This window comes from Typha angustifolia, chromosome 11 (genome assembly GCF_048772165.1).
Source record: "Typha angustifolia cultivar Huaian chromosome 11, ASM4877216v1, whole genome shotgun sequence".
In the NCBI taxonomy this organism is placed as follows: domain Eukaryota; kingdom Viridiplantae; phylum Streptophyta; class Magnoliopsida; order Poales; family Typhaceae; genus Typha; species Typha angustifolia.
Window position 1 is genome coordinate 14,301,219 of NC_133249.1, and position 13,941 is coordinate 14,315,159.

The 13,941-nt window shown below is 37.6% G+C and overlaps 3 protein-coding genes across 4 annotated transcripts; 1 reads left to right on the plus strand and 2 right to left on the minus strand.

The window, feature by feature from the left end:
• Nucleotides 1–10: 10 nt before the first annotated feature.
• LOC140770761 (WAT1-related protein At4g19185-like) lies at nucleotides 11–3,508 on the minus strand. 2 transcript variants are annotated; one of them, XM_073112023.1, is made up of 8 exons: nucleotides 3,255–3,508; nucleotides 2,773–2,835; nucleotides 2,542–2,658; nucleotides 2,174–2,459; nucleotides 1,786–1,941; nucleotides 1,315–1,466; nucleotides 498–955; nucleotides 11–274 (listed from the first exon to the last, which is right to left on the minus strand). In XM_073112023.1, the coding sequence occupies exons 1-7, from the start codon at nucleotides 3,455–3,457 to the stop codon at nucleotides 775–777; spliced, it is 1,158 nt and encodes a 385-aa protein (XP_072968124.1). In that variant the 5' UTR covers nucleotides 3,458–3,508; the 3' UTR covers nucleotides 11–274; nucleotides 498–774. The 2 variants fall into 2 exon arrangements, with proteins under 2 accessions (XP_072968124.1, XP_072968123.1); XM_073112022.1 differs by having other exon boundaries at nucleotides 11–282.
• A 991-nt stretch (nucleotides 3,509–4,499) lies between these two features.
• LOC140771043 (RNA polymerase sigma factor sigB-like) lies at nucleotides 4,500–9,169 on the minus strand. Its single transcript, XM_073112401.1, has 7 exons — nucleotides 8,884–9,169; nucleotides 8,302–8,462; nucleotides 6,992–7,588; nucleotides 6,145–6,375; nucleotides 5,913–6,053; nucleotides 5,171–5,371; nucleotides 4,500–5,042 (listed from the first exon to the last, which is right to left on the minus strand). The coding sequence occupies exons 1-7, from the start codon at nucleotides 8,969–8,971 to the stop codon at nucleotides 4,761–4,763; spliced, it is 1,701 nt and encodes a 566-aa protein (XP_072968502.1). The 5' UTR covers nucleotides 8,972–9,169; the 3' UTR covers nucleotides 4,500–4,760.
• An 811-nt stretch (nucleotides 9,170–9,980) lies between these two features.
• On the plus strand, nucleotides 9,981–13,626 carry LOC140771436 (uncharacterized zinc finger CCHC domain-containing protein At4g19190). Its single transcript, XM_073112998.1, has 7 exons — nucleotides 9,981–10,253; nucleotides 10,345–10,407; nucleotides 10,667–10,818; nucleotides 10,951–11,058; nucleotides 11,778–11,979; nucleotides 12,483–12,597; nucleotides 12,676–13,626. The coding sequence occupies exons 1-7, from the start codon at nucleotides 10,038–10,040 to the stop codon at nucleotides 13,407–13,409; spliced, it is 1,590 nt and encodes a 529-aa protein (XP_072969099.1). The 5' UTR covers nucleotides 9,981–10,037; the 3' UTR covers nucleotides 13,410–13,626.
• The last annotated feature ends 315 nt before the right edge of the window (nucleotides 13,627–13,941 follow it).

Genomic DNA, 13,941 nt, shown 5'->3' on the forward strand with positions numbered 1-13,941 from the left:
GAAACACATATAACATCAACTATACATAGTGTCCACAGGGGTATCATTTCTTAATTCTTTGAGGAACATCCACAAGACCACAAGTAGCAAATTGTACAACAATGCTGAAATTTATTACAACACTTCAAAGTTCTTGGGTAACAAAATAGTACTGATATTGATGTACAAAGAATTTGTTCTGTATGCACGAGGGAAGAGGAGGAGAGGCGGATGGCGACGACTTCATAGAAGCAGACTGAAACAAGCTTCTGAGCCACATTAATTGAGGTAGAAGCTGATGACCTGCATCACAATGAGTATGAGATTCACACAAACTTTAGTGGACATTGCAACTAAAGAAAAGGAAAAGAAAAAGAATTGAACCAGGCGTATGATATATGTATATGCAAAAGGAGACAATATAAAAAGGAATAGGACTTGTGATAAAAGGAATGAAAAGATACAAAGAAAACATTTATTTGTGTGAATAGTGAACCTTAGGTTAGTAAAGATTTTACCCTGTTGCTTGCTGTCGCTCCACCAGCACAGAGTAGAAGATATATTGAATTACTGAACCTTCACATTCAGCTTCCATTCAGGATGCTGATGCTGATGTCCTACACTTTTAATTGAGAATAACAGGACACAAAAACAAAGTAATTGTACTGTAGAGAGTTATGTTGTTTCCAGTACAAAGTAGCCTTTCCACAGTCGAGGATGATTTTCTTGTCCCATCCCGTGCTAAGAAATTACCCAAATGAAATCTTTTATGAATCATCGGGCACAATATCAAGTTTAAGGAATGATAGAGCAGCTGGCGAACTTCTTCTGTGCCTTGAGACGTGGTAAGTTCTCTTGAAGTAGAGGGTCAAAGTCTTCATCTCTGTACCTAATCGCCGTATCTTCTTGTCTCTCCTTGTATCGAGCCCAAGTGACCAGGTACAAGCCAGCAATTATAAGAATCCCTCCAATAACACTACAAGCAGACAAGAGTAGCAATACAATGAAATTTAAGTATTTGATATTTTCCAAAGATAATAAAAGAAAAGTCATGGTGCAGAAGATTCTGGCAGTATTTTCACTGTCCCATTAGATTTAGGAAAAAACCATGGAAAAGCAAAAAAATGATAAGCAAAAAAACAGAAATCTTATAAGCTCTACAATGAGAACAGATTTCCACCCTAGAGGAAAGCATTAAAGTAATAAAAGAAAACAGAGTTACCATGATGGATGAAATGGTAGTGGTTCTCAAAATGCACAAGCATATAGCAAATTAGGGGAAAAAAAAGATGACAGACAGAGAGATTAATAAATCAATACACATTTTGGTCAAACCTTCCAAGATATATGGGTGTTCCAAGGAAGATCGTTGACAAGAAGGTAGACATTGCAGGTTGAAGAGGATTGTACAATGCCACCAGGGAAGGCCCTATAATTTTGTTGGACCACGTCATTATCGCATAGTTAAGAGAAGAGGCAACAATCCCCTGAAAGTGCAAGTCACTTCAATTGTATTAGATATTTGTAGCATGTTACTCATCATGGTGTATTACTTGCACTGTATCTACTCATGGTACGTTTAGAAGTAAAAAGTTGTGCGCCATCATATAACAAATAGTTCCGTTGGAATCTAAGATGAAAAATTCTGAATGATAATGGAGATAGGAACAAAAGATCTTTTATATCAAATGCTTTCAGACAAGAAATAGGGATATGGGATTTGAGAACATTTATCTGACAAGGTAAGATTGAGTTACTGTCTTATACAATTAGAATTACCCGTACAAACTAGATGCAGAAACTTACAGCATATAGAACAGCAATGAGTTCGGATGGTGTCAATATCCAGTCCTTATACCCATTAGTTGCAAATAAACCTGTCACTATCATCAAAAGAGTCCCAAAAGAATACGAGTACGCAGTCAACGATAGGCTCGCAGGATACTTCGTCAACACTGGAGCCTGAAATTATAGCAAACTTAATGTAACTACATGAACACTAGAGAAGCAATATCAAAGACTTAATCGTCCATAAGAAAAATAAGGCTTAAAATGCAAAGACAATTTTCACAAATGTTATCTTATGCTCTTTCAACATGTTTCCTTTACCACAATATTGCATTTTTATATGGTTTGGAAATCTAAAAATTCACTTTATCATAAGGATTAAAACATTCAGTTCCACAAGCAGTACCTGTAAAACTAGATAAGTAGCCATCAGGAAACAATTACCAATTAAACACAAAATACCAATGTGCCACCTCTCAAGCCCAAATCCTACTAATTCAGATGAGAACCATCCAATCATCTGTGGGTCAGTCTTCAAGCCCATCTCATTCTGACCAACTAGATCCAAACCAGCTGGTCCAATTAAAGTCGGGCCTCTATAGAAGACCATTAAGATGGCACCGCAAACACAGACAAATGTTGCTGCGACTTTCACACGTCCAACATTTGTGAAAAGATTCACCATTTCAACACTGCAACAATAAATGGTTCAATCAAACATTCCGGAAGGAGCAAACTTAGTTCAAGGCAGAGCAAGGGACCATCGAGAGATACCCTAATATTGCAGCCAAGATAAATGTAAAAACTGGTATTGCAGGCTGAAAAGCTGCTGCATATGTTGGATTTGTGTAGTTCAGACCTATGAGAAACAAAAGCTGGTTCCCATATATCCTAGTAGAAAAGTACCAGAGAATTTATAAGTCATTTAACTGGGACAAATAATTCAAGTTACCTCTAATCACATAAAGGGATTAAATTGAACAGCTGAAAAAAATTGAAACATACCCAGTTAACCCAAGAAGGAAAAATGATGCTAGGAGGCCACCATTTAACGGACGGCGGATCCTTCTGCAACAATCAAGGTTTTTATGAAGTCCAAACAGTACAGAAGTGAAGTTGAAAGAATAACCAAGATAGGTAATTTCCATACAGAAACATTGTAATAAGGTAAAAACGAACAATCAAAATTCTTGCCGCTTCAATGATCTATAAGGAACGCAAAGTAATGGTGGGCCTATTCAGCCCAAAAGACGGGCATCAAAGTCGATATGTTCTTGTCTTTCGTAATTCAGGCAGATTCAAGCACACAGAGTCTGTAAGCAGCTCATCAGAGACCACTAATGATCGGATTATGGCTGGTAGAAACAAGAACAATCTACCCAAACTTTAACATGTTTGTTTCTTATCCAATTTCAATTCAATTCCAATCTGCATCGTTGACCCTATATTAAAAAGAAGAAATTTTAAACGAAAATTGTCCGTGGTACCGATCATAGAGGAAGGCGGCGGGGGCGAGGATGGAAAGGGCGACGATGTCGCGATAGAGGCAGAAGACGATCTGGTTCATCCCCACGTTGAGCACCGACTTCGTCAGCACGTGGTAGCCGCCATACGCCACCTGCACCACCGCCATCCCCACGTGCGCCCGCCACACCTCCCCTCTCCACCACCCACCGCCCAAAGACACCATCTCTCCTCTCCTGTCTCTTTGCTGCTGTCTTGCTCTGCTCCTCCGAATGCTTTGATCTTATCCATTTTGGTGGCTTCCATTTAAATATTAGTTTTGCTTGTCTCTCTCAAAGTGGTCGGGAGAAAGGACGGTACTACTTCGGAAAGCCCAACTGCCCAAATTTCTTAACTCATTTTAGACTTCGCTCCTTGGGGTAAAGCCGCCGAGAATGAATCTTAGTAAATTAATTCATAAAAAATAAAAATAAAGGACTTTTTTTTTTAAAATTCAAAAAAAATTCAACACTCGCTTTATTTAAAAAGAGGAAATAATAACATTTGATAATGAGTTTTTGAAAACAAATAATAAGACTATACTAAATTAGATCTCATTTAGTAATAAATTTAAATAACAATTTATTTTAATAAAAAATATATAAAATTAGTCTAGTTAGGCCAAAAAGTCGCTTATCTTAAATACTTGGTAGTTGGACTGTCCACGTTGGATTATATGTGCCGTTCAGATTTTTTATTATTATTATTTTCGTTTAGATCCTCATTTTTAATTTTAATACAAATAGGTAACTTAGTAGGACGGCAGGGGGACTAAAAACGAAGGCTTTTATTTTTAGGGTTAATTATACCTGTCCTCCCTCTGAAAATTATCACTATTATCTCTGAAGTGAGAAATTTTTTACAACATGAACCCCTGAATTAAGGGATTTATTGAAGATCTATGTAGATATTAAAAAAAAAAATTAGGGTATGTATGTAAATATAATTATCTCTATTTTTCAATTTGAAAAGATTCACTTCGAGATTACGTTTAATCTTTTGCTTGTTTGACTGCATTACTCAGAAGCTAAGTCAAAATTTCTATCATGACTTGTTGGAAGGGAATTGAGTAAAGAAACAAGAGATGACTTCTGGAATATATTAATTTTTTTTTATAAGTAGTTGTTAGCTAATTTAACTGACAGTTATAACTACTACAGGTTATATACTTTTGTAAACTCCTCCTAGAGGTACAATTTTTGAGTAAGATATTAACACCAATAGAGGAATTAGAAAGAGAGACCTAAAATCTTATTCTTATGTCCAAAAACATGCAATTAATAGAGCTGTTCACTGCAAGAGAAGTCCATCTTTTTTATATATTTTTTCAATATTGCTAGATCATAGCGGGCGCAACTCGATAGAGAATTACATCCTTTCCCGTGATAAATTTTACAGGTTATACTATAAAACATTCTAGATACAAAAATTTTAAGAAAATGAGAGAAAGAACAAGAAGAAAGGGGGCATTAACTAGCTGAATTGAGCCCTCATGAGATCAGATACTGCCGCAAGTTCTTGGTTCTCTTCTTGTTCTTTAGTTTCCGAAAAGCACATGATTCGATTTGCCGAATCCTCTCCCTGCTCACACCCATCAATTCCCCAATCTCTTGTAAGGTTTTCATCCTTCCATCCTCCAGTCCAAACCTCCACCTCACCACTTGCTTTTCCCGTGGATTCAAAGTATCCAGCACCTTGTTCAGATCTTGCTTCATGAATTGCTTAGTGAGTATCTCTTCTGCTGTCTCAGCATCGGGATCTGCGATCACTTCCTGTAAAAAGATCATGAGTTCGTTTATCAAAACCAGGAAATTTGAACATAAAAGCAAAGATTAATGTTCTCTCAGAAAAAGGAGACTAATAGATCATGGAAATCATGGACGAACTGAAGACTACTTACTGAAGGCTTTAGGGTCTGATTGATGCCAATCTTTTGGTCTAAAGATCTCGGAGCTTTAGGGGCCAGCATTACTGCTTCAAGCCTCTTCATTGACAGCCCTGCTGCCTCTGCGACTTCTTCATAATTAGGATGCTTTCCATTCTCACTGTAGAATTGCTTTTTAGCCTCCCGGACACGGTAAGTTGCCTCCACCATGTGAAACTGTTCACAGACACATTGAAATTTAAAAATTATAACCTGGGAGGACAACAGATTATGTGGAAATACTGGGCACAATACTAAGTCGATATTCAATTGATATGATCAATTTAGATGTTTCACTATACACTAGATTCTTATCTCTGATATATACCCTGTAGAGATTGGCAATGATGAAAAAGAATTGGATGTGTACAAACTTGAAATCTGGAAAACAAATTGGTGGGTAGTGTTACCTAACCTCCTAATTGCAGTTGAAGCACAACTTCTCAATAACCTTCCAAAAATTTCATTAGAAATTTCTATAGACTACAAATGGAGATAATTTTATTTTCGGATTTATCTTCATCTCTTGAAGCACAGCAAAGCAAAAGTCCAAATCAAGCCCATCTGACCCACCAAAATGTAATGCAAAGACTAATAAGTCTATTTGTTGCCAACAAAATGTAATGCAATCACTTATGAGTCTATTTGTTTCCAGCAAAAAGGCATGTGCTACAAGTAATAATCAATTTGAATAAAGGTGAGTAGCAAAAAAACATACTGGTAAGCGGATTGTCCTAGATTGCTCTGAAAGAGATTTGCGAACAGCTTGCTTTATCCACCAATGAGCATAAGTGGAAAACTTAAATCCCTTTGAAGCATCAAACTTTTCAGCACCCTTAACCAATCCCCGGCACCCTTCCTGCATGGAAAAAAAAATCCAAAATCAAAATTTGAAACTGGTGATCAGCTTAACAATAAGCTATATTCCTTCTACATGAATATGCAAACACCTGAACAAGATCTTGAAGGTTCATTCCTGCACCCTGATAGTTTTTTGCAATTGAAATAACAAGTCGTATGTTACTCTTTATCATTTTATCCTTGCAGAAGGTACCATAATTCAAACGCTTTCGCAAGGTCTTCTGGTCAACTCCAGAAGCTGCTGCCCATTGGGCAAAGGTCGGCTGGCCACCATTCCTTTCTGCAAGCTCCTGTTGGAGCTTTTCCAGCTTTAACATGTCCTGCAGATATTTATTAACTAGCATAAGTTGGACAGTACAGCTAAGCAGCTTAACTCTGTAAAAGATAATTTAGTGATACTTAATCTGGCATTAAATAACTTGACGAACATAATGTAACACAATTGCTAGTAAAACATTAAAAACTGTTGGATAATGTGACATCAATATCTCCCATACAAATGGTATCAAAAAAAAAAGATCATGGAAAAAATTCACAATTCTAACCAGATACCAGCTGACAAACCAAGAGATTTAACGGCATAAATGTAAGCAATAACTAAGTATTTGAGTTTCTTTTTAATCGGCTTTCACAAATCAGAGAGAATGAGGCTGCTAGATTGCTGAAGACCCTTCAACTATCTAATATATATATAAGTAATTATTTCTATCAGAGAATATTTGGGCATGCTTCTGAATTGATAGCTAGTACAGTCACACGTTTGATTTAAGTATTTAACAAACCTAAAATGCACATTAAAAGGACTAGCAATTTGTATGTTGTAAAGACTTAATAAGACAACCTTATTTGCATGAACATCATTATGTGTTTAGAAGCTAACATCTTTAGATATATAAATCTGAAGAGATCTTGTACATAAAATGCAGCAGCTCTTACCTGAATTCCTTCTGACAACTCTAACTCTTCAGATGCAGTGAGAAGCTTAGATGTGCTTGTTGTCCCCCTTAAGTATCGTAAAGGGTCAGTATAATCAATCTCCTGAAAGTTGGAACGCTTTTTCTTTCCTGATGATCCTGACTTCAAAGGAACAATATTTACAGCAGCCTTCTCAGCTGCTCTTGCTCTTCTAGCTTTCCTCTCAATTTGTCGTCCAGATTTCACAGCTATGCTTTGAGTATGTTGCATCTTTTGCAGCTCAACTTCATCATGCATCATACCAGGGAAGTCAGTCTCTTTATAAGGATCATGGATATTCTGTGCATCAGGGGATACAGATTCAGTTGTGAAATGACTTGCTTGGAATGATTCCATTTCAGTGAGCATGACACTCTCGAGCCGGAAGATGTCCTCAGATGAAATATCATCCTTCTTCTTCAGCTTGACAGATGTATCATTTCCAACCATCTGAGCTGCATCTTTGGCAACTTCAACAGCTGCTTTAGCAAGAGCAACTGCCTCAGCTGCAGCGGCAGCTATTACTGCCTCCTCACTTGTGAGAAGGGACTCTGTTGCCAATCTTGCCTCAATATTGTTCTGGAGAAATCAAATAAGAAAATAAATAGAATTAAAATTTTGTTTTTCTTAAATTAGAATATAAGAAACCAGATTTGTTAGTACAGAATTTAATCTACTTGTTTTACAATCACAAATAGGTCAATCTTATGAAATTGGCATGACAGAAAAATACATAATTTTCTGGCCCTCATTTGGGTCATACCCTCATTAAGCTACTCCAGCAGGAATTCAGAGAATATGACTGCCGCAAATTGTTTACAGTGGTTTCTGTATATAACAATACATTCTGAAACGTACATGGAATTATATAAGCAAAAGCTTGTATGCTTCTTTATACATTTAAGATTCAGATTTTACTATCTCTAGAACAAGATAGTTTTGCAGATCCTGAATTTACTAAGAAAATGGGATCCAATATAAGCAAAAACATCAAATTTGCACTTTAACAATTATTGATAAAAACATAAAAAAGACTTTGACCAACTCATCTAACATGAAATGAAGCTGTTCAATCTGATGGAATTTGCGATGCTTCATTTTCCTCCAAACTTTTGGGGATCTAGTCATGACGAAATATTCCCTTACCATGAGCTTGTAAGTTACACTTTACAAATTTCCACAAAACTTTATTTTCATGCTTTCATTTGAAATTCCCCTCATTCAATTAGTCATACAATGAAATTCTATTACAGATTAATCTTCACAAGAATACTTCGCAGCATCTATCTGACCTTGGTAGGTGGACCAAGAGCTCCCATATACGTGAATGGTCTAGTAGCAGCCAAGGAGGTTGAATAAGCTTCCGAAGAAGGTAGTCGCTCAACATCAATTACAGCTGCCACTGGATTTAAAGCACATTGGCTCCGAAAACAAACAGAATCCCTGGATTTAGCTGCAAGAGCAAGAACGAAATGCGTGTGACATTTATCAGTATCCCTTCTGATCAAATTGAGGTGAATCGCTAACAAATAAAGGTAGAACAAATGATACATAAGAACAAAAGAATGCTTTTTAAGTAATGGGTGCTCAATATGATGAGGGGTGGAAAAGTAAAATTAATCACAGTAATAGAATCCTTTCCTCTCGCGTATCAATTCAAATAGGTAGCACCAATACACCATGCCACAACAATCATAAAAGTTTACGGTTTTTTAGGTTTAATCCTCTTTCCCAACTATTTTTCTTTCTTCCTTTCTTTCATGTGCCCATTTTTAGCAGGAAAGAAGTAAATTTTGCAGCGACTCCGAGTTCGGATTACAGATGCAATCTAAACACAAGCGGAACCAGAAGCAATACGAAGAAGAAGACCATACAGTGAAGGGATTGAAGAGAAGGTCTGGAATGGGCATCGGAGGAGGAGGACGACGACGGGAACTTAAACTGCGGGGCCAAGCACGCCATTCAAATAAACTTCTCCTTCCTCTCGTCTTCGTCGCCGTCCTCGTCTTCGTCGTCGTCGGTTTCCTACTTGCTTTCTTCGGTCATCGAGGGGAGGAGAGGCAGCGGCCGGGTGAGTAAAGAGTGTGAGGAAGAGACGAGGAGGCCAGGAGGAGGATGAGGAAATGGATAAGAAGATCGAAGCACCGCATGGAAATTGGCACGAGTGAGAACTCGAGGCCTGGCTCGGACCACGCACGCCGACTTCGCCCACGTCAACTGATATTTTTTAGAGAGATTATCAAATAACACCCTATATTTTCTTCATTTTCTGATCAATAGTTTGAAAATTTTGCATCCCCACCTGAACCCAAAAAAAAGAAAAAAAGAAAAATTCTTAGAATTTTTATATAACATTCCAAGTTAATTTAACACAATCATTTTCAAACATAAAAGTATCAATAACAATATATTATGTTAAAATACCAAAGATAATTTAAATGATCTAAATAACTTTGTCTTATAACTAATATTTTTATGGTGGGATGGGTTAGATGGTGACAGACGATATGGCTACAAAAAGTGTTTAATTAGTATAGGTATAAGTCAAAAGAAAAAATCTTAAGGTATTTTCGTAATTTAATTTGTAAAGTTATATAACTGCATCGCAGAGTTGATGATAATTAGTTAAAATAATAATACTTTTGAAAATTATTAAAATAATAAAATTATCAAAAAATTAAAAAAAAATGTCAAAGTAACAGTAGGGTGTTTTATGAAAATTAATGGAAAAAAAATGAAGTGCTGGCTCACAAAATCTTTAAATACTGGGTGTAAATAGAAAAATAATAAAATATAGGGAGTTACTTGAACATTTTCCTATTTTTTATTCTCCGCAATTCTTATCGGGTGCTGGAACCACCAAGTCCGACCCGGTAACTTATCAGTTTCGGGCTTTCAACGTTGTCCCGAACTGGATAATTTGAGTGAGGTTGAGGGATCAAAATGGAATTTTATGTCAAACCTGGTTGGATCCTAAAGACGACTCGTAACCCAAATCTCGCGAATCGGAGAAAGGGAGAAGGAGAGGATGGAGGAGGAGGTGACGGGCGGTGAGGCGAAGCTTGGAAAGAAGAGCGTTTCCGGTGAGGTGGACTACAAGACGACGTCGGGGACGGCGTGGAGCCACTCGTACCTGAACCAGAAGCCATGGCACCCTCTCTCCTACCCCAACCAGCGCCGCAAGTGGATCGCCGAGCAAACCCACGCCAATCGCGAGCGCCGCCAAGAGGAGGTTGCCCGCGAGGTAAGTTTCCCCCTTTTTTTTCTTCGCCTTCTCAATTCTAAAAGGATTGGGGCTTTCCGATTGATGCTTCGATCCCGTCTTGCGATGGCAGTTCGCTCAGGAACAGGAGTTCTTTCGCCAGACCGCTCTCTTCTCCAAGAAAGAGAAGGAGAAGGTAATTTTACACCATCACTCTTTATCTATTCGAAATTGCGAATGTTAGACAGCTTTATCATTGCTCGACCATGCGTATCAGATTAAACACGTCCATTGGGTGTCAAATTTTTAAGTATTTTGCAAGTTTCTCTCCAGAAAAACAAGAAAGATATATTTCATGCAGTGTTACAGTATTAAACCACTATATACATCGCATAGGAATGCTCCTCTAGAGAAACTTTATGCAGTTATGTTGTTTTCAATGTTGTAAAATTCAGGTGGAGTTGATGAAAGCTGTGAGTTTTATGTATGTGCGGCCACCTGGTTACAATGCAGAGAGTGCCAAAGCAGCAGAAGTCGAAGATGAGAAGAGGAGGTCGGATGAAAGTAATGCAACCCAAGATCCTGCGTCAACGAGTGCTTCTACAATGTACTTTTACTCTCATCTCCGTTTATGACCTTTTGGAAAAGTTCAACTATTTTGAGGTTACTTTTCTGATATCATCTTGCAAGTGCTTCAGCCTTTAGAGATGTTTTCTGAAAATAATTGTTGATTCTGCAGACCTGAAAAGAGCCGTTCGGATGTTGGTAAGAAGGCTAGACCAAAAGATGTTTTTGGTCGGACATTGCCAACAGAACAAGAATTTGAGGTTCTGAAAAATGCTCCGAGGTATATTACTAGCTTCCACTTTTAATGGGTTTGTAATTTACAGTTTTATTGTAATCCTATTGTAGTAGTATTGCACTGAAAATGTAGTGCATACAGCAACCAATTACATGGGTTTCTCCAAGAAATTTAAGATATATACTTAATTTGCACATTTCTTCACACTGTTTTGTGAGATATATACTTAATTTGCACATTCCGGCTTATATAATGATTTGCTAGTGCTTTGACATATAGCATTCACTAATAAAAAGTTCCATACTATTACTATATCGCTCTCATATTCTCAGTAATGTTGTCAAATTGACTATACATTGAGACAAGATTGAGTACTGTTCTTTTGTCCACAAATTTTTGGTTTGTAAATGAATAAGGTGCAAATGTTTATTGCTATAGGTAACACATTTATATTGTTATTATGCATTTTCCAGTTTTTGTGCTTAAGCTGGTGAGAAGGTTAATAGTTTGTTCAGTTGTCACGAAAAGAGTAGGTAAACCATGGATGATTAAAAATGGAAAACCATAATCATTACTCTTTTCTCCTTGTTAGTTGAACTTTTCCTGTCTGCTAATATGTCAAACTTGAAGGTCATAAGCATACTTAGTTAGAATCAGAAACAGTTGGTCCGCTACCTTCGGTCAAGATTATTGCCTCTTTGTGTAACAACAACTATTCTTTATGGTTTTAAATGGAGAACTTGTTTTCTTGGTCGTACTTTCAGGCTAGAGACAGGTGTACCTGTGAGGAGTAAACCTTTTGGAGTTGAAATTCGCAATGTAAGATGTGTAAGGTGTGGAACCTATGGCCACCAAAGTGGTGACCGTGAATGCCCCTTAAAGGATGCCATCATGCCTAATGATGAGAGTCGGTTGAAAAGGGATGATCCTCTTACTGCTATAATGGCACAGGCAGATTCAACGGAGGTTAATATTTCATATTTTTCTAATTATTCTTGCTATAAAGGATGCTAAGTGACCGTTTGGAGTAAAAAGTAATTCTCCAATTTGTTCTCTTAGATAATATCTTTGATTTTCTTATTAGTTAAGAATTATTACTGACCATATGGTTGGGATAAATTTTACTGTTATTCCATGCAAACACGTTGAATTGCTTCTGTTTTGTTTTACAAAATTAAGGATTTCTGGATCAAATGTATGTATTATTTTCTGTTGATTAATTTATGTTTGATCAACCTTGACTTTTTGATGTATGCATATGCACCCACCCAGCATCTAGACGTTGGATGCTAATTACCATACATGATTTCAAGCTACTTTTAAACCTTGTTTATAAAACAGGCAGTACATCAGAACAATACATGTTTGTACTATGTTAAACTTTGTTCTTTTGCAACTATACTTTTACCATCTTGCATTTACCTTCTTTTTTTGTGATTTGTGTTTTCATATTATGAGCTATTTTGCAGCCCTTGAAGTGGGAGCTAAAGCAAAAACCCGGCATTAGCCCTCCTCGTGGTGGATTCACACCGGATGATCCTAATCAGCAGATTGTAGCAGATGATATCTTTGATGAATACGGAGGTATGACTTGTTCTACGTATCCTTTGTGCTCACATCTGAATGAATGCTCACCTTTCTGCATGCCTCCACGTGTTATAGGATTTCTGAGTGGAGGTGATATCCCTGTTCTGCTATCCAATTTCTCTGAAGGAAAACCTAAGAAGCATTCCAAGCGTAAAAGCCGGCATAAGCACCAATCACCAGTAGGTCATATAGAATCTATGGGACGGCATAGCGGTCATCAGTCTATGTCATCCTCTGACCTTGAAGCCAAGGGGAACAGGAGGTCAAAAGGCAAGCATAGGAGGCATCAAGCATCAGAATCTTCTTCATTTTCTGATGCCGAAGCTAATGGAAAAAGCAGGAGGAGGTCTAAAAGCATGCATAAGAAGCGACACATGTCAGAGTCTTCCTCGTTTTCTGATCCTGAAGTTGATGAAAGGAGCAGGAGCTATTCAAAGAGAAAGCATAAGCAAGGCAGGAGCCATCCAAAGAGAAATCAGAAGGATAAAGAACACGATTCAAGTGCTTCTGATAGTCTTGACTCAGACCACCACCACCACCGAAGTCGACATCGCAGCCAGCCAAAGAGAAAGCAGAAGGATAAGGAAGATAATTCAAATGCTTCTGATGGTTTTGACTCAGACCACCGTCACCACCACCACCACCACCACCACCGGAGACAACACCTAGGCCAACCAAGGAGAACGCAGATGGATAAGGAACAAGATTCAACTGCTTCTGATGGTTTTGACTCGGACCACCGCCACCGAAGAGAGCACAGAAGCATGCATCAGCACAGGCACCGTCGGAAGCACCATCTACTGGATTGACAGTACAATCAAATTAGATGCATGTACCTTAACACAAAGTAGAAGGTTCAGATAATCAATCTGTCTTCAGAAAGACAGTGAAATAGCTCTTATGTTTTAAATTCATCCTGGTGGAGTTTATACAAAGAGTAATGATCACCAGAGGCACGGTTTGATCTATTACTTTGTATGTAATGATCCCATTTATCTTATGCAGTAGCTAATTAAGCTTTTGAGAGTTGGATAATGTCTAGTTTTAGGATGGCATTTTGCCTTTACCTCAAAACTTATCTCCAAGAATGTGGCTAGATACCATAAGTATACTATACAGCTTAGTTTTAGGTGAAGTTTCTGCTAGCTTGTTAGGTGCCGTTTAAGCTAATTTATCCAATAATGCTTCATGGTTTTGGTAGGCAATTTTATTCCAGGTTTTTGTCACACGAAGTCCTTTATATAAGCTTATTTTTATACCACCAACTTCCATGCATATTGTTGGATTGTTTAGGCTAACTCTTTCGTACTGTGAAAGTTATTCTCACAAACCGATAGAAAT